Source organism: Schistocerca nitens, chromosome 9 (assembly GCF_023898315.1).
Source record: "Schistocerca nitens isolate TAMUIC-IGC-003100 chromosome 9, iqSchNite1.1, whole genome shotgun sequence".
NCBI classification, from domain to species: domain Eukaryota; kingdom Metazoa; phylum Arthropoda; class Insecta; order Orthoptera; family Acrididae; genus Schistocerca; species Schistocerca nitens.
In genome coordinates this window covers 401056249-401083873 of record NC_064622.1, presented here as the reverse complement: position 1 = coordinate 401083873, position 27625 = coordinate 401056249, and the positions used below count along the sequence as shown (strand labels likewise).

Here is a 27625-nt window from a genome sequence, read left to right as displayed (position 1 = left end):
ACATCACATCTACTGATTTCTGTTCCATTCTGATAATTACTTCGTGGTGTGCCGTTTTTTTCTGAGTGTATCTTTTTAGTCCTGTAATTAATGAACTCGAGGTTTGCGAGAAAATATCAGCAGTAGGAGCCTTTTTCCAACAAGGAATTGGTTCCTTGTCGGCATTGTGTTTATAGGGAGCATTTTGTTCAAAGAAAAGTCGGAGTAAAGTAGTTCATTCGAGGGTGAGTCAAATGAAAACCTTAAATTTATAATAACAAATCGAAATTTCGCGCCTTTATACTGTATGTTGGTAAGCGTGCTACAGACAGCGTGCAGAATGGCCTGTAAGCGGCAGCATAGTGCAGATGCACACATACCGTCGCAGTATCAGTATAAAGATGACCGCCCCACTTCCGACTTGCACCAGGAAAGAACAGCGTTCTGTTATTCGGTTTTTGCGTAGTGAAGGTGTGAAACCTATTGAAATTCATCGACGAATGAAGCTTCAGTACGGTGATGCATGTTTGCCATAGCAGCAAGTCTACGAATGGAGTAGGAAGTTCGCAAATGGTGTGACTTTAGTGGAAGATGCTCCTCGTCCAGGTCAGGCACAACGATTTGTGACTCCACAGAACACTGCAGCAGTTGAAGCCATAGTGAAAGAAAACCGCCGAGTGACACTGAATGACATTGCAGCATGTTTACAGATTAGTCATGGGTCAGTACACCACATTGTGCATGATGTGCTCCAAGTTCATAAAGTGTCTGCGAGATGGGTGCCACGGCAGCTGACTCCTGAAATGAGAGAACGACGTGTTGATGCTTGTGAAGAACTTCTTTGGCGCTTTGAATGAGAAGGTGATGGCTTCCTTGCAAGAATCGTTACCTGGGGACGAAACTCGGTTTCACTTCCACCAGCCGGAAACGAAGAGAGCGAGCATTCCTCAACACCAAAACCAAAGAAGTTTCGAACAGAACCATCAGCAGGGAAGGTTATGCTGGCTCAAATGGCTCTGAGCACTATGGGACGCAACTGCTGAGGTCATTAGTCCCCTAGAACTTAGAACTAGTTAAACCTAACTAACCTAAGGACATCACAAACATCCATGCCCGAGGCAGGATTCGAACCTGCGACCGTAGCGGTCTTGCGGTTCCAGACTGCAGCGCCTTTAACCGCACGGCCACTTCGGCCGGCTTTACGCTGACTCTCTTTTGGGGCGAAAAAGGGGTCATTTTGGAGCATTATATGTCTAGAGGGACCACTGTCACCAGTGCATCATACACAGATCTCCTAAAAATCATCTGTGGCCTGCAATCAAATCAAAGCGATGTGGATTTCTGTCAGCAGGTGTCCTTTTGCAACATGACACTGCAAGGCCCCACACTGCCCATACAACAGTTGCAACAATCACAGACCTGCATTCTGAGTGTCTTCCTCATCCACCAGACTCACCAGACCTTGCCCCAAGTGATTTCCATATGTTTGGACCACTCAAAGACGCAATGGGAGGAAAGAAGTTCCGTTCAGATGAAGAGGTACGCCACGCGGTGCATGAGTGGTTGCGTGGACTACCAAAATAATTTTTTTCTAAAGGAATTTATGCACTTTGTATGCGCTGGAGGACTTGCATTGAGCGTGGGGGAGATTATTTTGAAAAGTGACACAGCTTTGTACCACTTCTGCTCAATAAATAATATTTAAAAAATATTTAAGGCTTTCATTTGACTCACCCTCGTACAACAAGATAGACGCCAAACTGTACTGAACGTGTCTGCACGTCGAGAAACATAGCTTCTGACCTCTCGTATCTGTCCCTCCTACAGAAACATCTAATGAGGAGCAAAGATCCGAAGCTGATACTAGAAAAACCCAAGTTGTGGGGATTTGAGGATGGGCCCAAGAAGTATGTGAGAGAGTAGTAAAAAGTGACTCGCATCATAATTAATAGGTGAACGTTACAATTTTTTTATGTTACAGGCAACTCCAGGAGAAGTCAGGGAGGCAGTTAAACACGCAATCGACGCCGGTTATCGCCATATCGACACTGCTGCTGTGTACCGCAACGAGTCAGAAGTGGGCGAAGCACTGCAGGAGAAATTTAAGGAAGGGGCAGTCAAGCGGGAAGAGGTGTTTGTCACCAGCAAGGTAATGAATAAAAATATATAATGTGAGATACAGGCATGCATCTAGAATTCGATATTGGGGTTGCGGGGGTCTAGTAGTCCACAGTTCATTACAACCCTCCCCCCTCCTCCACTAGGCTCAAAAAGAATCTAGCTGTCAGCAATACAATAAAACATGTAAAATGTTTTCATATAGTAATAATTTGTTTACATAAAAACTTAACAGAGTGCGCACAATATTACTTAGGCTATGACTGCGGTAAGGGTGCAGTAGCGGTGGAAGGGGGGGGGGGGGCGGACAACACTAATGGCGGAAGCTCCCTAACGGAAGGGACAGCGTGGTGTAGTTCTACAGCTGAAGCCAGGGCTGTCCAATCCTTAGCTCACCTGGGCCACATAAGGAAGAAGACTAGTATTTTTGGGCTGCCTACACTGCACTTAACTCTAAAAATAAATGCTGAGAAAAATAAAAGGGAAAAAAGAAAATAAAAGACAGTTGGAGGTGTATTTAGTTAACTCACATCATCGTGCGGCGGGAGATTCAAATTGAAGATATTCAGTTTATCGTCGTTGCTGTTGTGGTCTTCAGTCCTGAGACTGGTTTGATGCAGCTCTCCATGCTACTCTATCCTGTGCAAGCTTCTTCATCTCCCAGTACGTTCTGCAGGCTACATCCTTCTGAATCTGCTTAGTGTATTCGTCTCTTGGTCTCCCACTACGATTTTACCCTCCACGCTGCCCTCCAGTACTAAATTGGTGATTCCTTGATGCCTCAAAACATGTCCTACCAACCGATCCCTTCTTCTAGTCAAGTTGTGCCACAAACTTCTCTTCTCCCCAATCCTATTCAATACTTCCTCATTAGTTATGTGATCTACCCATCTAATCTTCAGCATTCTTCTGTAGCACCACATTTTGAAAGCTTTTATTCTCTTATTGTCCAAACTATTATCGTCCATGTTTCACTTCCATACATGGCTGGCTACACTCCATACAAATATTTTCAGAAACGACTTCCTGAGACTTACAATCTATACTCGATGTTAACAAATTTATCTTCTTCAGAAACGCTTTCCTTGCCATTGCCAGTCTACATTTTATATCCAGTCTACTTCGACCATCATCAGTTATTTAGCTCCCCAAATAGCAAAACTCCTTTACTACTTTGTCTCATTCCCTAATCTAATTCCCTCGGCATCAGCCGACTTAATTCGACTACATTCCATTATCCTCGTTTTGCTGTTGTTGATGTTCAGTTTATCATAACTTTACATAAATAGAATTTTTTTTCGATTGTGTGACAGACGGCACTGATCCTTGCTTCGGGCTGCATGCGGCCCGCTGGCCGCGGGTTGGATACCCTTCGCTTAAGCCTTCACACAGATGCCATGAAGCACTTCTGCTATTGCTAGGGAGTATGAAAACGATGACATAAACAGGTCATGCCAGTACGACAAATTATTTGGCAAGTCAGCCGTTTATTATTGAAAACACAGTGGGTACAGTATTACACTGAAATTGCAACACAGGGAACGTTTTATTTTCGCCTGTCCTGTACACCTTTCTTCTTTCTCTTGTTGCCATGTTAAAATTATTTTATTTTCCCAAAACACAATGGAGTTTCCAATATTTCACCTCGCTAACATGCTAATGCAGCTGCAACTGCGACAGAATCTAGAAACAGTCTACTATTAATCAAACAACTGACGACTAAGTACGGTCAACAGCTTATGAAAAGATCGTTCTGTGGTAAAAATGAGACTGTGATTCCTTCACTTAGGTTGTTACAAACCTATAATAATGCTGATTTCACCAGCTAGACGCTACAGTCTGGAGCCGAGCGACCGCTACGGTCGCTGGTTCGAATCCTGCCTCGGGCATGGATGTGTGTGATGTCCTTAGGTTAGTTAGGTTTAATTAGTTCCAAGTTCTAGGCGACTGATGACCTCAGAAGTTAAGTCGCATAGTGCTCAGAGCCTTTTTTTCACCAGTTATCGATATCCCAAAACACAGAGGAGTTTCCAATATTTCACCTCGCTAACATGCTAATGCAGCTGCAACTGCGACAGAATCTAGAAACAGTCTACTATTAATCAAACAACTGACGACTAAGTACGGTCAACAGCTTATGAAAAGATCGTTCTGTGGTAAAAATGAGACTGTGATTCCTTCACTTAGGTTGTTACGAACCTATAATAATGCTGATTTCACCAGCTAGACGGTACAGTCTGGAGTCGAGCGACCGCTACGGTCGCTGGTTCGAATCCTGCCTCGGGAATGGATGTGTGTGATGTCCTTAGGTTAGTTAGGTTTAATTAGTTCCAAGTTCTAGGCGACTGATGACCTCAGAAGGTAAGTCGCATAGTGCTCAGAGCCTTTTTTCCACCAGTTATCGATATCCCAAAACACAGAGGAGTTTCCAATATTTCACCTCGCTAACATGCTAATGCAGCTGCAACTGCGACAGAATCTAGAAACAGTCTACTATTAATCAAACAACTGACGACTAAGTACGGTCAACAGCTTTTGAAAAGGTCGTTCTGTGGTAAAAATGAGACTGTGATTCCTTCACTTATGTTGTTACAAACCTATAATAACGCTAATTTCACCAGCTAGACGATACAGTCTGGAGCCGAGCGACCGCTACGGTCGCTGGTTCGAATCCTGCCTCGGGCATGGATGTGTGTGATGTCCTTAGGTTAGTTAGGTTTAATTAGTTCCAAGTTCTAGGCGACTGATGACCTCAGAAGTTAAGTCGCATAGTGCTCAGAGCCTTTTTTTCACCAGTTATCGATATCCCAAAACACAGAGGAGTTTCCAATATTTCACCTCGCTAACATGCTAATGCAGCTGCAACTGCGACAGAATCTAGAAACAGTCTACTATTAATCAAACAACTGACGACTAAGTACTGTCAACAGTTTATGAAAAGATCGTTCTGTGGTAAAAATGAGACTGTGATTCCTTCACTTAGGTTGTTACAAACCTATAATAACGCTAATTTCACCAGCTAGACGATACAGTCTGGAGCCGAGCGACCGCTACGGTCGCTGGTTCGAATCCTGCCTCGGGCATGGATGTGTGTGATGTCCTTAGGTTAGTTAGGTTTAATTAGTTCCAAGTTCTAGGCGACTGATGACCTCAGAAGTTAAGTCGCATAGTGCTCAGAGCCTTTTTTTCACCAGTTATCGATATCCCAAAACACAGAGGAGTTTCCAATATTTCACCTCGCTAACATGCTAATGCAGCTGCAACTGCGACAGAATCTAGAAACAGTCTACTATTAATCAAATAACTGACGACTAAGTACGGTCAACAGCTTATGAAAAGATCGTTCTGTGGTAAAAATGAGACTGTGATTCCTTCACTTAGGTTGTTACAAACCTATAATAATGCTAATTTCACCAGCTATCGATAGCCCTTAACATAATTACATATTTTCATTAAAAAAATCACTTGTCTATCGCAGTAGGTAAGGAAGTTTCGCAGGTTAGCTGTATGGCAAAATATTCTCCATTTTGCACGCTGTCATTTTCCAAAAATTCCTTTCGGTATCTCGGACTGTTTATGAGATGCGAGGGATGTTATGAATATCTCACTTCCACTCGAACGTTTGCCACACGATCGAAAGTGAGTGCACTACATACAGTCTATTTTCTTGAGATTGTAGATAGATAGAGGAGCACTGAAGTGACAAAAGTCGTGGGATAGCTAGATGCACATGTACAGACAGCGGTCGTACTGCGTGCACGAGGTATAAAAGGGCAGTGCATTGACAGAACTGTCATTTGCAATTGGGTGATTCTTGTGAAAAGGTTTCCGACGTGATTATGGCCGTACGACGGGTATTAACAGATTTTGAATGCGGAATGGTAGTTGGAGCTGGACGCATGGGACATTCCAGTTCGAAAATCGTTAGGAAATCCAATATTCCGAGATACAGTGTGTCAAGAGTGTGCTGGGAACACCACATTTCCGGCATTACTTCTCACAACGGACAACACAGTGGCCGACGGCCTTCACTTAACGACGGAGAATGGCAGAGTTTGGATCGAATTGTCAGTACTAACAGGCAAGCAAAATTGCGTGAAAAAACAGCAGAAATCGATGTGGGACATACGAAGATTGTATCCGTTAGGACAGTGTGCCGAAATTTGGCGTTCATGGACTACGACAGCAGACGACCGACGAAAGTGCCTTTGGTAAAAGCACGATATCGCCTGCAGCACATCTCCTGGTATTGTGACCATATCAGTTGGACCCTAGACAACTGGGAAACAGTGGCCTGGTCACATGAGTCCCAATTTCAGTTGGTAAGAACAGCGTGGTACAGACCCCGTGAAGCCATAAACCCAAGCAGCCAAAGAGGCACTGTGCAAGGTGCTGGTAGCTCCATAATGGTGGGGGCTGTGTTTACCTGTAATGGACTTGTTCTTCTGGATGTTTGGCTACTTGGAGACCATTTACAGCCGTTCACAGATGTCATCCTCCCAAACAATGATGGTATTTTTATGGATGATAATACACCATATCAAAAGCCACAGTTGTTCGTGATTGGTTTGAGGAACATTCTGGATAATTTGAGTGAAGGGTTTGGCCACCTAGATCACCAAACATCGAACATTTCTGGAGCATTATCAAGGAGCCAGTTTGTGCGTAAAATCCTGAGCTGAAACACTTTCCTAATTATGGATAGTTATACAGGCAATAAGGCTCAGTATTTCTGCAGGGGACCTCTAACGACTTGTTGAGTCCATGCTATGTTAAGCTGCTGCAGTACACTGGGTTAAAGAACTTCTGTCACTTCAGTGTAGATCTCGTCTCAAGTTTAAAGAAAAATTGAATATCTTAGCGCTTTTTCGTGTACATAAATATATAATCTAACATGTATCAAACACCTCTATTTTCCATTGCAAACTATTCGAATTTCACACAGTATCTTACTTAATATAAAAATATCATAATAACTAGGCACAATCATTAATGAAGTGATAAGTAGTTCATCATGAAGCTGACAAACCAGGCTATGAGATATGTGAGAATCATTTTTTTTACTGTCGTTTGAGAAAGGTTGCAGTGCAGCCGGCATGTGCACATCTCTATTCCTGCAGTGTAGCCAAAATGGGAAGAGAATGTTTCATTTATAAGTGAAAGTAATCCAGAGCTCAGTAGGTGACAGGCAACAGACACACGCAGCTCAACCCCCCCCCCCCCCCCCCCGGCCACCCCAGAAAAAGAGGGGTTGACCTCACGTTACACTGAGGACAACAATGCATTTCTGTGCTCAGGCCAAGTAATAATGCACGAGTTCTATGTCACTTTAGCATATCTTCCAAGAAATTTTAATAAAGAGAAATGCAGAATTTCTCTAAAAATTTGAGAGGTGCCACACAATTGATTTAAGAGACACAATAACAAGAAACTCTCACTACTTTGAAAGCATCAAAATTTAGCCAGTATAAAGTCAAAGGATGCATTCACCATCATCAGCATTTCACTTAGTTGCAAACACAGGGCTGGAAGCTAATGCTACACAATCATGCAAATGAGGGAATCCTGTTTCTTGCAGTCACCTCCTTCTACTTTCTGGGGTAAGTCTTTCTGCTAGTTTTTGCTTATTGTGGAGCTCTTTACCTTTCTCTCCTGCTTTACTCAACTTCTTGTTGTTTGCTGATCAATTTTAGTCATGTTGAAATATAAAGAAAAGTATTTCATCTGTATCCTTAATAATTTACTGCTATTCATGAGTTAAAGCACTCAGCTGAATGTTTGCATGCTGAGTTCTGCCAGTGGTTTGTGAGTGAAGGGGAATCTGGATTTCTGGATCCTCAGTTTTCATTTCTTCTTTCTCATTCAGCCTGTCAGGATATACAAATTCAAAGAACATGTGTCATTACACATCAGAAAAATCCTAGTAGTATTTCAAAAATTGGTGTTTGGCATGCAGCATTTTGTGCTCTCAGCATAACACTATTCTCCCATTTGACTGGTAATGTTAACTAATATATCCAGGAACTCTTTAACTCTATGTTACTCAACTCTCGAAAAATTTGTGACTGTATCGGTATTTTCAGCAAGGCACACACTACAGTCTGTTGTTTCTGATGAGGACATGACAAGGTTGTCAAAACCTTATCATGAGTGCATGATGTGTTTGGAGAGGACAAGACAATCAACGAAGGCTATGCAGTCTCCTGACCACTTTTATCAACTGATCTCTCTCTCTGTGATTTTGGCCTGTGAGGCACATTGAAATGTTACGTATATTCAAATAATACTTACACACTGGAAAAGCTGCAGCAGAACATTGAAAACCCATCTCGCAGTTTGTGAAATTGTGCACAGCATTGATGTCAGTGAGGACCAGTCAAGCATCTTAGTGAATGTTTTATGGACCAATTTTATTTTGTGTACTCTGTATACTATAATGTCTGTGATAGAAGAAGACTTAAGAAGAGACTGAAGACAGAAAATGATTAGAGATGAAGGAGGAAAGGAAAGGAGAAAGAAGAACATGAGGCCAGCAATTAAAGACTAGGAAATGCAGATTGTGTTGCACAGGGACTCTTATTGACTAAGCTATCATTATTTTGAGATAAACCAGTAATCCCATAGATTTAATAGTAGTAGTAATTACTGGTTGCAATTACAACAATTTGTGATGATTCAGACAGCGGTAAAATTATTATAGCACCTAAGGTGTTTAAATCATTCTCAGCTTTCGAGCCATATGAGATCAGAATGAAAACTCCAGCTTTCGACATTTACCTCCTAGTGCTTCACCAGAAACAACAGACTGTTGTGGCTGTGTTATGGGGGCCTTTTTTAGCTCATAGATGGCTTGTGATTGGTAAGCATGGATCATCACCTATTGTGCTTCGTTCTCTCTGCATTACATCTACCAAAATATGTAGGCTTTTTGGAATACTAGGCATAAGACCTGTTTTCCAGTCACCTAAGAAGATAAAGAGCTGCTATACCCAGTTAATGAAAGACTCAGTCTCAGGGTAATTGTGCAGACCACCAATGTCACATTAACAATCATTAATTTGAGATAATGACAGTTGGCGAGCACAGTTTCACAAGTAAACACAGAATAATGTTTGATGAAAATAAAATATTGTCCCAGCCTATTCATACTGAGATTCTGTTATTAAGAAGCTGCAGAAATCAGAATAAGTGAGAATAATTTCAGCCAGCACAGTGGCAATACTCTTAGTGGCGCATGGTAGGGAGCTCTTGACTCTGAAAAGAAACAAAGAAATTCTTCAAATTGCTCCTTTTAGAGCAATGGCACCACTAGTGCAGTCATTCACAAAATCTTTGGCAGCATGATGTGATGATCATATACATCAACCAATCACGAGCTGTATATGGGCTATAAAACATAAACATAACAGTACCAATGACATTCAGTTTGTCCTGAAAAAGACAATCAAAATGAATGTCATAAATTCAAGTCTTTACTCTATCTGATGAGGAAGAACACTTTTATACAAGGTTTTTGCATCTAGAAACTTCATTTTCTTAACATTCACGCTTTGAATGGAAATATTATACACTGTGATTCCATGACAATGGTAAATATATCAATTTGAGGTAAGGGACCCTTGTCTGGAAATGATGGGGTAAAGGTTATAAATGAAAACTGTTGTGACTCCCTATGACAGTAGATTGGTTCTACTGCAATCTCCTTCCTTTTCACATTTTGTAAGGAGGTAGTATAGACCAAAATGTTGTTGTTGTGGTCTTCAGTCCTGAGACTGGTTTGATGCAGCTCTCCATGCTACTCTCTCCTGCGCAAGCTTCTTCATCTCGCAATATGTACTGCAGCCTACATCCTTCTGAATCTGTTTAGTGTATTCATCTCTTGGTCTCCCTCTACGATTTTTACCCTCCACGCTGCCCTCCAATACTAAATTGGTGATCCCTTGATGCCTCAGAACATGTCCTACCAACAGATCCCTTCTTCTTGTCAAGTTGTGCCACAATAAGAAAACAAATATTCAGGAAATGCGGGCTCTAAAGTCCTTAAGACCTATGAGCACTTTTTTCAGTAGAAGAGATGTGTTTCAGTGTAGTAAAGATAAGCAAGTGTTCACTTTAGAGCCCATGTTTACTGAACATATTTTTCTTGTTTTCATCTATGCTATGCCTTCCCAAAATATGGAATGCAAGGAGCCTGCAGTAGAAGAGGTTCACAGTGAGAGGTATACGAACAATTTTCACTTGCACCTTTCAACTCATTTGCTTTAGGACTAGGATCCAATACCTCAAATTGATGCATTTACCCTTCTCTGATACTCTCAATGTTTGTAACATCATTACAGAATAATCCTGGGCATCAGTGTACCTTTCCCATTGAAGCCATTAACTGTCATATTTTTCCAGCTTAAAAAGTGAACTGCAGCCTTGTGAATAAAATCAGAATTTAGCTCTTCCTGGTAGTAAAAACAAATTTTTCGTTCTTAATACAGAATTGGAGATACATCATTCGGTGTCAAAGTTTGGTTTTCCATGCTTATTCCAACTTTCAACCTGTTATTAATATAACAGTATTTTTATCTTTGCACATGTATATTGAGTATTAGTAGGATGGAAACATTAAGTTCCATGGAGAACTATCACTTTAACTTCTCTTTCATGTATGAGATTATTTTAATATTACAGTTACAACACTCCACTTCACAAACACTCATTGCAGTCTTATACATGCTACATGCAGCCTCTATGAGACTGCATCAAAAAAGAAACCAAACTTATATTTTTAAACCTTTTTATTTACGTTTAGGCACAGCCCTTCTAGCTCCACTTGCACTAATAGACTTGCACCTCTAATATTTTATTTTATTTTGCAAAAGATTATTTAAATTCAGCTTTTGTGATGCTTGACAGAGCCTCCATTACTTTTTTCTTCATCTCAGCAGTATCAGCAAAACATACTCCTTTCACGTCTCTTTCCATTCTATGAAACAAAAATGCCACACGGGGCAAGGCCAGATGAATATGGGTTGGTGAGGAACAGGTGTCATACCATTTTTGGTAAAGAATGATTACACAGATAGGGCTGTATGAGCAGTGATATTGTCATGGTGGAAAAATCACTCACCCGACTACCACAAATCAGACCCCTTCTGCCACACATTGTTGCTTATCTTTTCAAAACTTCCAAGTAGAAAGCCTGGTTAACTGTCTGAGTTTGTGGAACAAACTCTGAATAGACAATTCCTCTCACATCTAAAAAATGAATCAGCACTGTCTTAATGTTTGATTCACCTGACAAGCTTTCTTGGGGTGAGGTGAACTTGAAGTCTTCCATTGGCTTTGCTGTTGCTTAGGTTCTGGGTTGTAAGCATAGCACCAAGTTTTGTGGCCAATGATAATTTTTGAAAAAAAGTTTGGATCATTTTGGGATTCTTGTTTCAAAGCACAGTATGCCTCCATGAGACCTTGTTTTTGTTCAGCATTCAGCAGTCATGGCATGAATTTGGCAACCACCCTTTTCATTCCCAAATAGTCTGTCACAGTTTGCTGTAGTGAGCTCCAAGTCACTCCTGACAGATCTAAAATTTCTTCAATGTCTGTTGTTGATCTTCACAGATGACTGCATGAATGTTTTCAACATTTTCATGTGTCTGGGCCATGGAAGGATGACTAGTATGAGGTTTGCCATCAATTCACATTCCACAATTTTTGGAATGAGAATACAATTCAGACAGTTGAATTTTCCCAACAGTCTCATCCTTGCACTTCAGTTTTAACATTTCAAGAGTTTCTGTTCCACTTTTTCTGATCAAAAATCAGAATTTTACCATCTCATGCTGTTCATACAAATTAGCCATTGCAAAAACAACAATCACATGAAATAGTTGTCACTATAATCCCTGTTAAACTAGTCATGACCTTCTTCAGTAAAGACACTTAGCCAACAGATTCTGGAATGTTCATTTTATGTGCTCCTAGTGACAGAATGCACTACTAAAAAACTCTGCCCATCAAAAAATTAGTTTAGTTTCCTTGGGTATCCCCTTGTAGAGTTTACATGCTAGGCTGAAACCAATCGCAACATTGAGGTCTACACACCAAGTATGCATCATCATTTCCACTAGGAGAAACTTGAAATTGAGTGTTTGGTTTCCTACACAGTAGTCTTATGTGGATTCTAGTGAGTTATTACCTGACGATGGCCTTATAAGTTAAATACTGGGTTGAGTCAGTAGTAAGCAAATGTTAGTGCAACAAATATTAATGCAATTTGTTTGCTTTTCATACATAAATATGAAATTGTTCTTCCTAAATGTGATGAGAGTATCCATCACTGTTATATAAAATTCTGTTATGATTGCTACAACATAAGGCTCACAATTACCAAATACCCGATATAACCAAAAGTCATCAGAAACCACAGTTGATTGGGTACCATCTCTTATTTTGAGTACACAGTCATACTGAATTTTTGAAATGTTGTCAGCTATGACTGTACTGTTTTATTTATTCACAACTGCAATTTTTGCTTTCCAGTCATTGTTAAGCGGTAATGAAGTGTGTCAGCTAATATAAAAATGGCCATTTATTTTGACATTTCATTACCGCTTGAGAATGGCTCAAAGGGAAAATTGCAGTTATTAAGAAATAAAGTAAAACAGTGAAATGCAACAAGATCATGTAATTAAAAAAATGAATGTTAGTGAGTGACCAACTGTACATCCTAGAGTATGAAACTGCAAGCACAGTGCATCAACATTATAATATTGTCCATCAGAATGAATCAAAGGAGAGGACAGAGAGAGTTCAAACCCATGTCCAGCCATTCAGATTTAGGTTTTCCATGATTTCTCTAAATAGCTTGAGGCAAATACCGGGATGGTGTCTCTGAAAGCGCATGGCCAACTTCCTTGCCTAATCCAATGGGACCAATGACCTCGCTGTTTGGTTCCCTCCCTAAATCAACAAACCAACCAACTGAAGGGATCCACAAGTCTTAAGTCTGAACATCCAGTCAGGGATTTCACAGAGATAAATGTGTCCATGTTCACTATTAACATTGTTAATGTGAACTGGAAGCATCAAGAAAGTACATATGCCAAACGTAACTTTCCAATGAAAGCTTGACTTAACCAAACATCTTTGAGATTAATTGGAGTATCTGTGCTAGTACTTTGATCATAGATCCAGCTACATCCAGTGATAATACCTCAGGAAGAATGAAGACAAGTTACATTTTTAACATATCACAGATGAGTGGAAATATATGTGTGAACATTTAAAGTGTCAGAAAGAGGTCCAACCTACTATTAGCAGCATGTGTACAACCTTTGAAAAGGGCAACAGTAGGTGTGCTGTTACAGAAGAGCTCAAAGAGAATTTCCTGTATTGTGAATTTTGAAACTTCCTGGCAGATTAAAACTGTGTGCCCGACCGAGACTCGAACTCAGGACCTTTGCCTGTCGCGGGCATATGCTCTACCATCTGAGCTACCGAAGCACGACTCACGCCCGTTCCTCACAGCTTTACTTCTGCCAGTATCTCCGCTGTAAGGACTGGGCATGAGTCGTGCTTCGGTAGCTCCGATGGTAGAGCATATGCCCGCGAAAGGCAAAGGTCCTGAGTTCGAGTCTCGATCGGGCACACAGTTTTAATCTGCCAGGAAGTTTCATATCAGCACACACTCCACTGCAGAGTGAAAATCTCATTGTGAATTTTGTCTGGCACAAAGTGTAGTGCCACTGAACAGTTATAGGGTGCTTCCTGTGAGATCATGAGAGTCAAAACAGTGGGTAAGAAAACTCATTTTGCATATCTGTGCAAGATATTTACATGACAGATTAGTAAGATAATTTCTGGAATTCCTAAAATCAGATATTTGCCAGTAGAGAAATGCCTGTGTAAACCTTTCTGCCCTTAATTCTCTGCAGTCCAATGAAATAGCTTTTGTCTTTCCTGTGAATGTGTTTTTTCTTTTAGTTTTTCAAGGGCTAAACTTTATTTTTATGTTTTTAACTGTAGAGATAGATATTCTTCTTATTCTGTATATGACTTTAATGATATTGACTCTTCATTCACCATGTTTAGTAGATCATGTTTAGTAGATCAAGGAAATTAAATAAAACTTTTTTTTTCTACTGGATTAACAATAAACTATCTCTATACTGGTTAATGCTATTCATTCTTATGTGATTTAAATTTAACTGAGTAACTCTTTATCTGGCAACTTTATAACAAACACTGCAACTTTTCAATACTTGGATCCAGGTAGCCTGATCATATTTAGAAAGAGTTGCTAATGAGGCATATTTCTGACTTTCTTTTGAATTCATCGGTATTCTGTGATTCTTGCTTTATGTAAGATGAGTCTTGAATGTCACCTCACCCAAGTACAAAACTTCAATAGGAACTCTGTACAAAGAAACAAAGACTACATGAAAATTATTTTTGTATCTTGTTTTGTGACTGAGTAAATCACATTTTAACTGAAAATGATTTTCTATCAGCAATAAAAACCATTCAGGAGTAAATGTAATGGATGCGAGTGTAAGAATTCCAAGATCCTTAAAGAGGCTCCTGGAAGATGTCCCCAGTACCTCATCTCCTACCTTCCAAACTTTACATAAGTTCTCCTGCGTACCTTATGGGACAAAAACTCCTGTAACAAACATATCCAGGAGAACATCTGTGGAATTTGGTAGGTAGGAGAGGAGCTATTGGTATAAATAATGGGTCATGGGTTATGCTTAGGTAGCTCAGTTGGTAGACGAATTGCCTGTGAAAGGTGAAGTCCCCACACTGAAGATCCAGGATGGCACGCAATTTTAATCTGTCAGGAAGTTCCAGTATTTGAGTGTTTGAAATACATTTCAGTCATCAATATTACATTGTTGATACTCATACCTGGAGTTTCCATTGTCTGATTAATATTACATGAGTTTTTATATTGTTTTCAATATGGAAATATTCTTTTACTTATGAAACATGATCTTTACTTCCAGGTTTTAATTTTAGTCCTTTTTAAAATTATTGTGGATTTGTTTTCTGATGCAGCCTTGACTATTGCAATTTACCTGACATAGTCATAATGCACAAAGTGAATGTTCAGAAAATTTGTTGGCTAGTTTCCTAAACATCTGGAAAATGCCACATAGGTGACTGCTTTCTGCAGCAGAAATACATAGAAACTAAAATTACTGTTCTAGTTGTGGAACACTTGTCATAGACCGGAACTGGTTGTGCCAACATGCAAGAAGACACTAGCAGATCTTAAACTGGATTATGTTGACCTCTATCTTGTTCATTGGCCATTTGCATATAAGGTGAGTCAACTATTGATGCAATACCTAACCAAATATTGTAATTAATAACACTAACAAAGATGCTGTGACTTACCAAACGAGAAAGCACTGGTAGATAGACACAATAGAAAACACACAAAGACACACACAAATTTCAAGCTTTCACAACCCAAGGTTGCTTCATCAGGAAAGAGGGAAGGAGAGGGAAAGATGAAAGGATGTGGGTTTTAAGGGAGAGGGTAAGTAGCCATTCCAATCCCGGGAATAAGTCTTTCTGCTCCCGGGATTGGAGTGACTCGTTACCCTCTCCCGTAAAACCCACATCCTTTCATCTTTCCCTCTCCTTCCCTCTTTCCTGATGAAGCAACCTTGGGTTGTGAAAGCTTGAAATTTGTGTGTGTGTTTGTGTGTTTTTTAATGTGTCTATCCACCAGCGCTTTCTCGTTTGGTAAGTCACAGCACCATTGTTTTTTTAATATATATATATATATAGTTGAGGGAAACATTCCACGTAGGAAAAATATATCTAAAAACAAAGATGATGTGACTTACCAAATGAAAGTGCTGGCAGGTCGACAGACACACAAACGAACGCAAACATACACACAAAATTCAAGCTTTCGCAACAAAGTGTTGCCTCATCAGGAAAGAGGGAAGGAGAGGGAAAGACGAAAGGATGTGGGTTTTAAGGGAGAGGGTAAGGAGTCATTCCAATCCCGCGAGCGGAAAGACTTACCTTAGGGGGAAGAAAGGACGGGTATACACTCGCACACGCACACATATCCATCCACACATATACAGACACAAGCAGACATATTTAAAGACAAAGAGTTTGGGCTCAAACTCTTTGTCTTTAAATTTGTCTTTAAATATGTCTGCTTGTGTCTGTATATGTGTGGATGGATATGTGTGTGTGTGCGAGTATATATACATATATAATATAGTCTGTAGTGAGTTGGAAGCAAATGTGTGCTATATGTCATGACAACTTCGTCAAAGTATGAAATAAAAATTTCTTTTAGGTAAATGAGCAATTTTTTTTGACATTAATTCTTATATGTGAAAGTGACTAAAATTGGTAATTTCTACATTGTGATTAAAAAAATAGGGCTACCTCTGTTCATATTGTATCCATTGGCTCATTCATAATGTGGTGTAGATCCTGTCAAGGAGGAGAAACATTAGGGATGTAGAAGTTACACATTAATACAGTGGACAGATATCGTAAACTGTAGTAATAATTAACTATTTTGAAACTGCTGGAAACTATTTGTGACTGGCCAATACAAATTAAACACGGGAGTGATATTACTCTGAATAAAGTAGCTGTCTTCTTAGTCTTTAAATAGTTGCTGTTTACCTCACATTGTTAGCTTAACTTTCCTATTTCTCAATGACTTAGCATGTTGCTCACTGAATCCAGCCCAGAAACATTACATTCAACAGCAGACAGTTCTATGAAAATAGTTTCAGAATGCTTAACCAAAAACAAACTCATTATAGAAGGCATGTGTCAGCTTCCATTTAGTTCTACAATCTAGAAAAATGTCGTTAGTCGACAGTGCCAGTTTCCCTACATTAGACAAACTGGGAGGTCAATCTGCACTAGGCTTGGAGAAAACCATATAATTTGGAGATTAAAGAAGCCAGATCCATCCTTTGCTGAACATTGCCCAATGAAAACCACAAATACATAATAGATGTAGAAGTCCTGCACATAGAGGGAGAAGGTGCAAAGCTCACTCAGTTAGAAATGTTAGAAATCAAGGAACAGTTGTGTGTATGCCCACATTTATTACTGAAAGAACACACATTCACCCCTTTCAGACAAATTCAACGCCTACATAGAACAAGAACCTTGGTGACCTCATACATGTAACAAAAAATTCCATTCCTGTGCATAGCTCTATTCCAAGCATATGTTTAGTCATAGTAACTGTAAATGTTACTGTAATGAATTTTGTATTTGTCAAAATGGTAAACAGATGTAACTTTTACAGTTTAAATCAAGACTTAATAGATTAAAAGGTTGAAATACTCATCTTCATTATTGGACAGGAATTTCTGGTTGAGAATTACGAATTTTTTAGGAATAAAGGAGATGGCTTACTGAAAGGCAGAAGTGTTGCATTGTCATTAGGTATACAAACAAAAGGTACAGAGCTTGGATAGCTTTTGGAATGCACTTCCTCATTCAAGCTTGTAGAAAAAACATGCACACAAACACACACAAACTCACTCACATGTACAGGTCTGTATCCCTACATTGTGCTCAGTCAACGGCTAAAAAGTTTTTCAAGCTTTTGGGAAAAACATGAACACACTCACTCACATGCACCTGCTTGTTTCCTTACGTTGTGCTTAGTCAACTGCCAGCTCTTTCCTGGCTTACAGTGAGTGTACTGGGATGAGGTGGGGGTGTGGGGTGGGGTGGGGTGTGAGATGAAGAGAGGCGAGAGCCAGTGAGGGGTTGGGAGGAAGTGTCTAGTGGCTCATGGGGAGCAATTTAGCTGGGAGTGCAGTTAGAGGTGGCAGGTGGCAAACAGATGGTAGGGAATGTGAGTTCATAGACTAGGACGTGAGATAACAGCACACAACTAGCTGATGTGGGGACACAAATTGGATGGGCATACTGGAGCAGGGAATTATGTGCACATGCGTGCGCGCACACGTGCGCACACACACACACACACACACACACACACACACACACACACACACAATTGTATGGGGAATGTGAGTGTGAGTGTGTGTGTGTTTGTGTGCATGTTGTTCTGATAAAATTGAGAAAGGAAGTCCATTCCAAAAGATAGCCAAGCTCTGTACCTTTTGTTTGCACACCTATCGATGACACAGCACTTCTGCCTTTGGGTGAGTTGTCTCCTGAATAACAAGCTCATCTTTGTTAGACACTTGTCTCTGTGATCAGTTATGTAGTAGAAAATTGTCTGAAACCTAGATCATACAGTGATAATGAAGTTTGTGAAACAAGGTGAAAAAAGTGTTTAATTCAGTTAATACAATGTACAACATTTCACCAAGAAACCACAGTTGAATCAACTAAAATACTGTATATACTTCTCATTGAATAAAAAACACAGTGATCCTATATTAAAAATTAAAGATAATGTATCAGAATGAGTAATATCAAATTCTTGGGGTTGAGTGTAGAATGCCAGTAGAAATGGACAGAACATATGAGGGTTTTGGCAAACATTATCCACAGCTCTGCAGATCCTTGCACCAGTGTGTAACATTTCATGCCTCAAAGTGAGCTATCTTTGATATATGCATTCAGTCCTCAGTTTTGGAATGATATTTGGGGAACAAGTGCTGGTAACATACAAACTGTCTTAAAGGGACAGAAAAGGCATGTATGAAGAATAACAAATGGTAGCTATAGGGCCTGTTTGTACTAATTTATTCAAGAGGCTAGAAATTCTGACTGTATCAAGTGAGTACACTCTCCTCACTACAATGTACATAAGAAGAAATCTTCATTTGTATACTAAAAACAATTAAATACATAATATGAAACTAGATCCAGCCACTACTTATACCTGAACAGGAAAAACAAGTCAGAAACACTAGAATAGTATGCTATACGAAGACCTAAAACTGTACAAAAGACTGCCACAGGAAATTAAAGGTGTAAATGAACTCAATATGCTTTAGAGAAAAGGGCTAATTAGGAATGAAATTAAGTAGGGAAGTCACCCAGGACCAGGACTAACATGGACATAACTGTATGACAGCACAGAAAAATGGAGATAAGCAGTTAAATGCCAGCATAACATTTCAGAAAACTTGAGATATCAGGGTTGCCACATGTTTTCCTAAGTGTAATTCTCTGATATTTCCATGATTTCCAGACAAGTTTTAGCATTTTTCCCTGACATATTTTGAGATCTCAAGGGTAAGTTAAGTTCTAAGTTGACAATATATCTATCTTAGCACCTATGATACAAGAAACAATAGTGTAAACAAGGAAATACCTAAAAATAACTTGCAAGTATATGGCATTTCCTGATGTGAGCAATGACCTTAATACTAACATCAACATCTTTTGTAATGAACTGGTTTCAGATGGAGAAAGCAAGCCTGATGGGATTTGTGACAATATTATGAAAAGGGAAGTTGCTACTCACTATATAGCGGAGATGATGAGTCACAAATAGGCACAATAAAAAGACTGTCACAGATAAAGCTTTCGGCCAGTAAGGCCTGCATCAACAATGGACAACACACACACACACACACACACACACACACACACACAAACACAATTCACACACACAACTGCAGTCTCAGGCAACACTCTGCAGTGTGGAAAGCTTTATTTGTGACAATCTTTTTGTTGTGCCTATCTGCGACTCAGCATCTCCACTATATGGTGAGCAGCAACTTTACTTTTCACAAAATTGTTACATTCCATTCTGAATTTTCCATTGTATGATGGGATATACGTTTCATTAAGACCACTGATATTATTTTATTTCAATAAATAAAACACATTTGATGACAAAAATATTCATTTCCTTGGAATTGCAAGACAGATTTAAAATCCCTTCACTGATTTAAGAAATATCTTCAGAAAAAAGTAGGCCTCTTGAAAGAAGTGTGTAAGACAGGGAAGAATTGTGTACACCAACACTGTAGATGACAGCCAATAAGATGTTGGTTCTACTATGTTTGTTGTTTTTGGTTATTACCCACTGTGTTATATCTACTATTTTACAAGTGTTGTGTGGTTTTTCTGTTTTGAAATATGTGATACATAGCATACAAACTGCCAGCAACTGACAAAATTTTCTTCTTCTTATTGTCCATACTTTCTAACATAGAAACTACTTTTAAACTGCCAAAATTTAATAGAACAAATAAAATGTCTACAAAACGCCACACTGTATAACGTACTTATGGTGAGACAGTCGCATTTCCTGAATCCCAATGCTGATGGTCTGTGGATTGCTGAGGAGCACTGTGTGGATAAACCATGCAAATCCAGTGCATTATGCCACACACAAACAGACCTGGCCTGTGGGCAGATTGGTGAGACTAGATCCAATGGGCAGGGCCTGCACGTAGTGGGAGCTGAATGGCTTCAGATTGGCAGGCGTGACTCAATACATATACACTCAGAAATGGCCTCTGGTTTTGACCTGTTGGGGAAATCCACTAATGTGGCTAGCTATTCGTGAGCCATAGACAGTATGTTGATGAAATGAGAGCATGGTGATCAGTCCATGCAACAGAAAACTTGATACTCTGAGAATCAATAATACTGAGGGTAGGTAGCAACTCACCATAAACATGATTGTTGAACCACAGACAAGCATGTAGAAAAGTCAATCACACTCTCACAACTAAATTTTCAGCCATAGCTTTTGTCAGAAAACGAAAGCACACACATAATCACTCAGACACAACTCATGCAAGTATGACCACTGTCTCCAGCCACTGTGTCTACAGTCTCTGAGAATCAGATCCAAACAAATGACCTCTCATGTCTCCCTGCCTCTTGTCGGCAGCTGTTAGGCTAGCTGCAAGAATTGGTGGCAGCACTGACTGCAAGCTGGGGGGAGTGGGATGAAGGGGAGAAGCAACACGAATGAGGGAGTAGGGAAGTGGTGCATGTATTCAGCTGCAACCAGCCAGTGATGATGCATGACACCTTGATAAACAAACCATTTCATTTACTGAGACAAAATGAGATTTTTCCAGTGTTTTTCCCAAATTTCCCTGATTTCCCTGATATGTTTGAAATTCCCTGAATATTACCTGATTTCCAGAACCTGTGGTAACCCTGGATATTAAAGATTTAGAGAGAGTAATTAACAAATCAGTGATAAGGAAAGGGAGTCTCTGTTCCAGGAAATACATTTGTTTTCTTTCCTGTGATTAAACATGGAAAAAATTTCATCAATGTACCTATTGTCAGAACTGGGTTCAACAATGACTTATTTACATGACAGCCTGCTCTAACAAACCATTATACAAAAATCATAATAAAGGAAAAGAGCCACACGGATTCCCCATGGCTGTAGTTTTAATCTGTATGTATTTAATCTATAAGCCACTTTTGTGATTAATTGAGTTGTTTCATAAATTTCATTAGTTCATAAGTTTTGAATCAATTTCCTACATAACAGATGATATATACTCATTGCATATTGTGGCACTGTTTCTTTCTTTCATCTTTTTGTTTTGTCTGTGTGTGGTGTATGGTGGACAGGCATATGTTAAAAAATGAGTTATTCATACCAAATATAATATGCCTTGCCATTTAACTTTCATAAGCAAATGCTACTGATTTAACAGGAAGGGGATGAATTTTATCCTGCAGAGAATGGCATTGCAATTACTACTGATATTGATTATTTGGATACGTGGAAACAAATGGAAGAGTGTGTCAACTTAGGTCTGGCGAAAAGCATTGGTGTATCCAACTTCAATAGCAAGCAACTCAGCAGATTACTTGAAGCAGCTACTATCAAGCCTGTTATAAATCAGGTAATATTATTATAGCATCGCTTACATCTTCTGCACAGTTCCATACAGAAAAAGATATATTGCTTGTTTACAGAACTTGTCCTCTTAGACAATAATTCTTCATGATGTTGAACAGTCCATGACTGCAAATAATACTTTTGCTAGTATTGCAGGAATGGATAAAGCTGTGAAAAAATATAATAAATGATTATTTATGCTATTTACACTTTTTTTTTTACTTTAGGCCACTGTGAAGAATATGTTACTACTCAACACAATATAGAATTTTCTGAAAAGTAAATGAGATTTGGCTTCCAGGCTTATACATTGAATTCATTCATGTGTTAATAGAATGCATACTCTGCTGCAGCCTGATACTTGTTTAAGGAACAAATGAAATAACATTTGCATGATAATACTTAGGTTGATCGTTTCTTAGCTTTCAAAATACATCAGCTTCAGCTTTGATACTATTGTTGCTGATACTACAGCAATGCAATAATTAAATCTATCCCCCAGAGCTGGGGAAAGATGTTATAATAATGGCAGAAGTTTCCCAAATTCAACTATAAGTAATATCAGTAATAGTAACCAAGAAGTTATCAGTTTGAATACGATGCATATTGGTTACAGAACATGTCATCTTATTCTGTGAGAAGTTTTCAATTAATTATTATGATTTGTTTGAGAGTTATAAAACAAAGTTACAGAACATTTCTTGGAAACTGGCCAAACTGTAAATAAATTTAATACCTGACATAAACATAGCACATTTGGCCTGAATGTAATATGGATATTTGCCTTTAAATTCCACCTGTAACATAATAATTTCTGTCATTTTGCAACCACGCTCTCCCCAATAATTCATAGATACAAAAATGTAGGAAATTTGTTTTTAATTTTTGTTGCACAGATTGATAATCTAGTGCAACTAGAATGCATGGGTGAGAATGATAGATCAATGTATTAAAAAATTTCTCATCTGTTTGTATATCAATCTTGAAATCTTGATTGTTGCCTAGAGGGTACATCAAGCTGATTTTTTAGAAAAGAACACAATTAAGATGAAATGTATAAGTACATCCTTTCATGTATTGTCTCCATGTCACATTCACCATTAGTTGTATATTTTCATATTAACTAGGTTACCTTCAAAGTGATTACATATTTTTCCGTCATACAGGATCCAACCATCACACCATGATATATCCAGATTGACTCAACATAAGCTGCTACAAGAGAGTAGTAATTCACATGCATTTTTTAGAAAAACCAAGAACAAATAACCTCCTTGTGAAGATAAAGAAATATAATAACTTATCTGCACAACATAATACTGTATGAGAACTGAACTGTATGACTAGCTCCATAGGACTATCCCATGTGGGTTTCTGGGACTTACTTAACCAAAGACATCCATACAAAACAACTGATTTAGAAACTGCTTACAAAGACCAAAATGTAAACTGCAATCTGTATTTTGCACAGCTGAAATAGAAACCCATGTGTCTCTGTGGAATGTAAATTAGGAACCAAATTTCTGCCTTGCATGTGGTATTGTTATGTGAGGCTGTTAGCATTGCAGTTTTATCTCTGATGGTTGATGGTACCAGTTCAGTTCGCTCTGTGACTCGAGTGTGTTACGTCATGTATCCTCATACGTTTCAACTTGCTGTAAAATAAAGAGTGTTGTGTACTCTGTATTACTGTATCTTCTATCATTTACTATCACTAAGTACTGGAGTTCCACACTGGTGACCCTGAACTTTGAGTGAATGCTAAACTAGTGCAAATTTCTCGACAATGTGGCCCTCACACATTGATTGTGTTATGCAGACAATGAAATTTCATCGCTCTCTTGCATCTCTCACTATTAAAAGACATGAACAGTGCTCCGTATGTTGCCCAAGTGATTAAAAGGGACAGTGACACTTCTTCACATTGCAGCCTCATTGCAAATTGCAGGTGCACAACAACGCAATGCAACTGACAATCTGCCTCTTGACTTTGTTACGAACTCTACCAGCGTAATATCTACCCCTGCAGTCTCTCAAAATTTTCATGACCTGGACTATTGAGCCATACTGACCACATAACAGCTGTTATTGCATGTACCAGACATGTGTCTGCCTGATACGCATTCTGTCTCGTCCCTGCCCCCGACATGCCATCCGCTCTCTAATACATGCAGCTGCCTGCATTACCAGCCACCATCCACTTGCAGTTCTACCTGTGATGTGTGGCCATATTCCAACCACAATATCAAAGCAAACAGTTGACTGCTTCATGGCTCAATCTACCATAATTTGATAGATAACCAACACCTGTGGTTTGCGTTCATTGAAAGCATATTCACCACCAACACCAGACAACATGAACTATGTCACTGTGTATGGACAAGTATGGGACCACCAAATCAATGCTGTAGTGAGGCCTCTGCTGTATTACTGATGAGCAGCTACATCAGATACTTTACAACCAACATTTACAGGAGGGGACCTCCTCAAACTGTGGTAGTGTTCTTTGCAGTAAATTAGACCTGTGCATCAAGCCTGATAAGGCACTGTGGATGTTGTGGATCATCATGCTCCCATCCCAGGTGCAGATGACTTTACTTGTCGCTAGTAACCAGTCTCCTGATGCCTGCCTTTCCATGGCTAACCACATTTTCACCATTTCTTGGTATAGGTACAGCATCAACAAAGCTCCTAACAGTGGTATACATATGCATGCTCCACTGCCATGTGTGTGATCTCTTGCTGCCACCAACAGTCACTGAGCGCTCCCGGCCCCACCAACTCTGACATCACAGCAGCCATCACCTCCTGTGTTTACAAAACAAATTTAGCTCCAGATGTCACTCTTGATACATCAGCAGCCACGCACATGCAGTCTTGCCTCTGTTGGTACAATGACCGCTTTGGCACATCTCTGTCATCAACCTTGTGATTATCCAATCTGGCCTCATGGCCTGCGGGAGTCTCCCCAAGCTGTGGACAATGTGTATGCTGCCTTGACACACACAAAGTCACCACCTGCCCACCAGCTTCTTATGTCACTCTGAACAACAGTCTGTAGATCCTTGAACACATTAGAGGATTATATTTCCTGGTTGGCACCAGATTGCAGGTCAGCACACCACCTCACATGGCTATGTCGGCAGCTTCGCACCTTTTCTCGATAGCTGCTAATGGTTCTACTATCGCTGTTAGGGATATCCAGATATAGACTCTAGACATTGGCTTTGCTACACCCTTCACATGGTCATTCATCATCACTGATGTTATGGAAGTGGTCCTGGGGCCTTTCACCTTCTCCCCTTACAGCATGCAAACAAGCTCACCTACATGCCTCCTGACTGGACTGCTGACAGCACATGCATCCTGGCTGCCTCACTACCCAAATGTACCAATGCTACCTGATACCTCAAGTTGCCTGACGCAGTAGTACCCACCTCACTGTTTACCCAAGTCAGTACATTGTCTGCCACTTATTCCATCCCCACTCCTTCGCTGTCTGCTGTCATCCACAGTTTGCTCACACTGCCACTACTCACCTTCCCCACCCCCTTGCCTGTACCAGAGGATGCCTGCTGTGCTGCATCCATGCCTGTGCAGCATCCACCCGCCTCTCTGCACCTGGCAGAACAGCCTCATCCACACTGAGTCCATGCCTGCGCAGTACGCCACTGCCCAGCTGCATCCAGCACTGCCTGCCATGCTGTGACAGAACCTCCTCAGCTCATTGACTGTGCTGCACATGCACATGCACTGGCCTTGCTTGGACAGTCCAGCTCCAGTCTGCAGCTACTATCTGATGCCACCCCCTTTTGGGCTGAGCCAGTACCTGCATGTGGTGCTGTCTGACACACCACGCCTGAACCTCTGCAGCTCACTGATCACATCATGCTTGCACAAGTCTTGCTTGGGCAACCTGGCTCCAGCCAACAGCTGAAGTCTGACATTTTTTCTGCTGCTTGGGACTCCCACCTCCATGCAGTCCATACTGACAAGCTCTCAATCAATGGCTCTACCCTGTATGATCTTTTTATCTTGTCAGCCATCAACAATGGATTGGTGCACCACATTAACAGTACACTCAGCCCAATGGTTAGTCAGCACCCCAGACATCTACACCCTGACCACCCCCAGATGGCGAAGGAAGTGGTGGATGAGTTGTTACAAGCAGGCATTGTTTGTCTATCAGATAGCAACTGGCCCTCACCCATCTGCCTCCTCCCTAAGAAGAACGGCTCGGCCAGTCTTTGTGGGGCTATTGTGCCTTGAATGCTTGCACCATCATGAACAACTAACCAGTCTGCAATATCCAAAACTCCACACACTACCTTGCCAGTCCTAAAGTGTTCAGTCCTATACAAAGATGACATTCACAAGACTGCCATAACAACATCTTAAATTGTTTGAGTTCCTTTTTGTGCCTTACAGACTAAAAAATGCTGCACAAACCTGGCAATGCTTTATAGATAGCCTGATTTTTAAATGTTCTTTTTATTATGCATATCTGGACGATATTCTCATTTTTTCATCAAACATGGCCTCACACTCTGCCCACCTCGAACAAGTTCTCAGCTCTCTCAAAACTAACGGTGTAGTGATCAACACTGACAAATGTCAACTCCATTAGATGCATGTCATCTTCATGGTCCACATTGTTAATGCTTGTGGCATCCACCCAGTTCCAGAGTGCACAGGGCTGATTTATAACCTACCACCAACATCTGACTACCACGAACTGCAGTGTTTCCTCAGGACAGTTAGTTTCTATCACCATCACTTTCTCCATGTCACCACCATGCATGTAACCTTAACACAGACCCTCAAGGCAAAGATACAAACAGTCACAGGAAGCTCACATGGATCAAGGACATGCAATGTGTCTCTCAAGTGATCATGGACAGTCTGGTTCGGGCAACCAATTTAGCTCACCCAATTCCAGAATCTCCCATGTCCACCACTGTTGACACTAGAGATTTAGCAATAGGAGCCGTTCTTCAACAAGAGGTCAATGGCTCCAATCAACCCTTGTGGTTCTTCTCCCATAAGCTGACCAAGGCACAGTGCACATGGTTGGCTTACAACAAAGAGCTAAGCCCCTTTATGAGGCAGTATTTCATAGAAGATATTGAAGAACACCTGTTGTCATTCAAAGTGACAACAGCCCCTAGCTGATGCCTTTCATTGCCCACCTAAGGATGAGTGCCTCTGCCATTACTATCACCTCAAATACATTGTGCAATTCACAATGGATGTCCATCATGTGAGGGGTGCAGGTGATATACTCACTGACTACTAGTCGCACATTGGCATCATCTTGGCCATGATTGATTTTGACAAGCTCACACAGGCTCAGCAGGATGACCCTCAGCTTCAGAACTTCCTGAATGATGCCTCCTTCACCCTTATCATTGAGCCAAAGTTTATCCCCGGTTCAACTAGCCTTGTCCTCTGCAACACATCGCAGGGATCCACATGCCCACTTGCCCAACAAGAATTCTGCAGAATTATTTTAAACCTGTTTTACAACCTTGTCAATCCTGGTTTCAAACCTACTACTCACCTTATAACTCAGCAATATGTTTAGCCCCATATTCAGTGAGACTACTAGTTGTGGACAGGGCTTGTGTACTGCATCAGTGATGTAAAACCAACCGGCACACTCACCCTCCACTAGGTACCTTACAGATACCAAAGGATTGCTTCCAACACATTCATGTGGACCTG

The 27625-nt window shown here is 40.3% G+C and overlaps 1 protein-coding gene across 1 annotated transcript in view; it reads left to right on the top strand.

Moving 5' to 3' along the window:
* Positions 1-27625, top strand: part of LOC126204404 (aldo-keto reductase family 1 member B1-like) — an 88721-nt gene that overhangs the window by 28611 nt on the left and 32485 nt on the right. The window contains exons 2-4 of the mRNA XM_049938782.1: positions 1961-2128; positions 15297-15413; positions 21714-21905. Of these exons, the coding sequence (XP_049794739.1) occupies positions 1961-2128; positions 15297-15413; positions 21714-21905 (477 nt within the window). The remainder of the gene's footprint in view (positions 1-1960; positions 2129-15296; positions 15414-21713; positions 21906-27625) is intronic.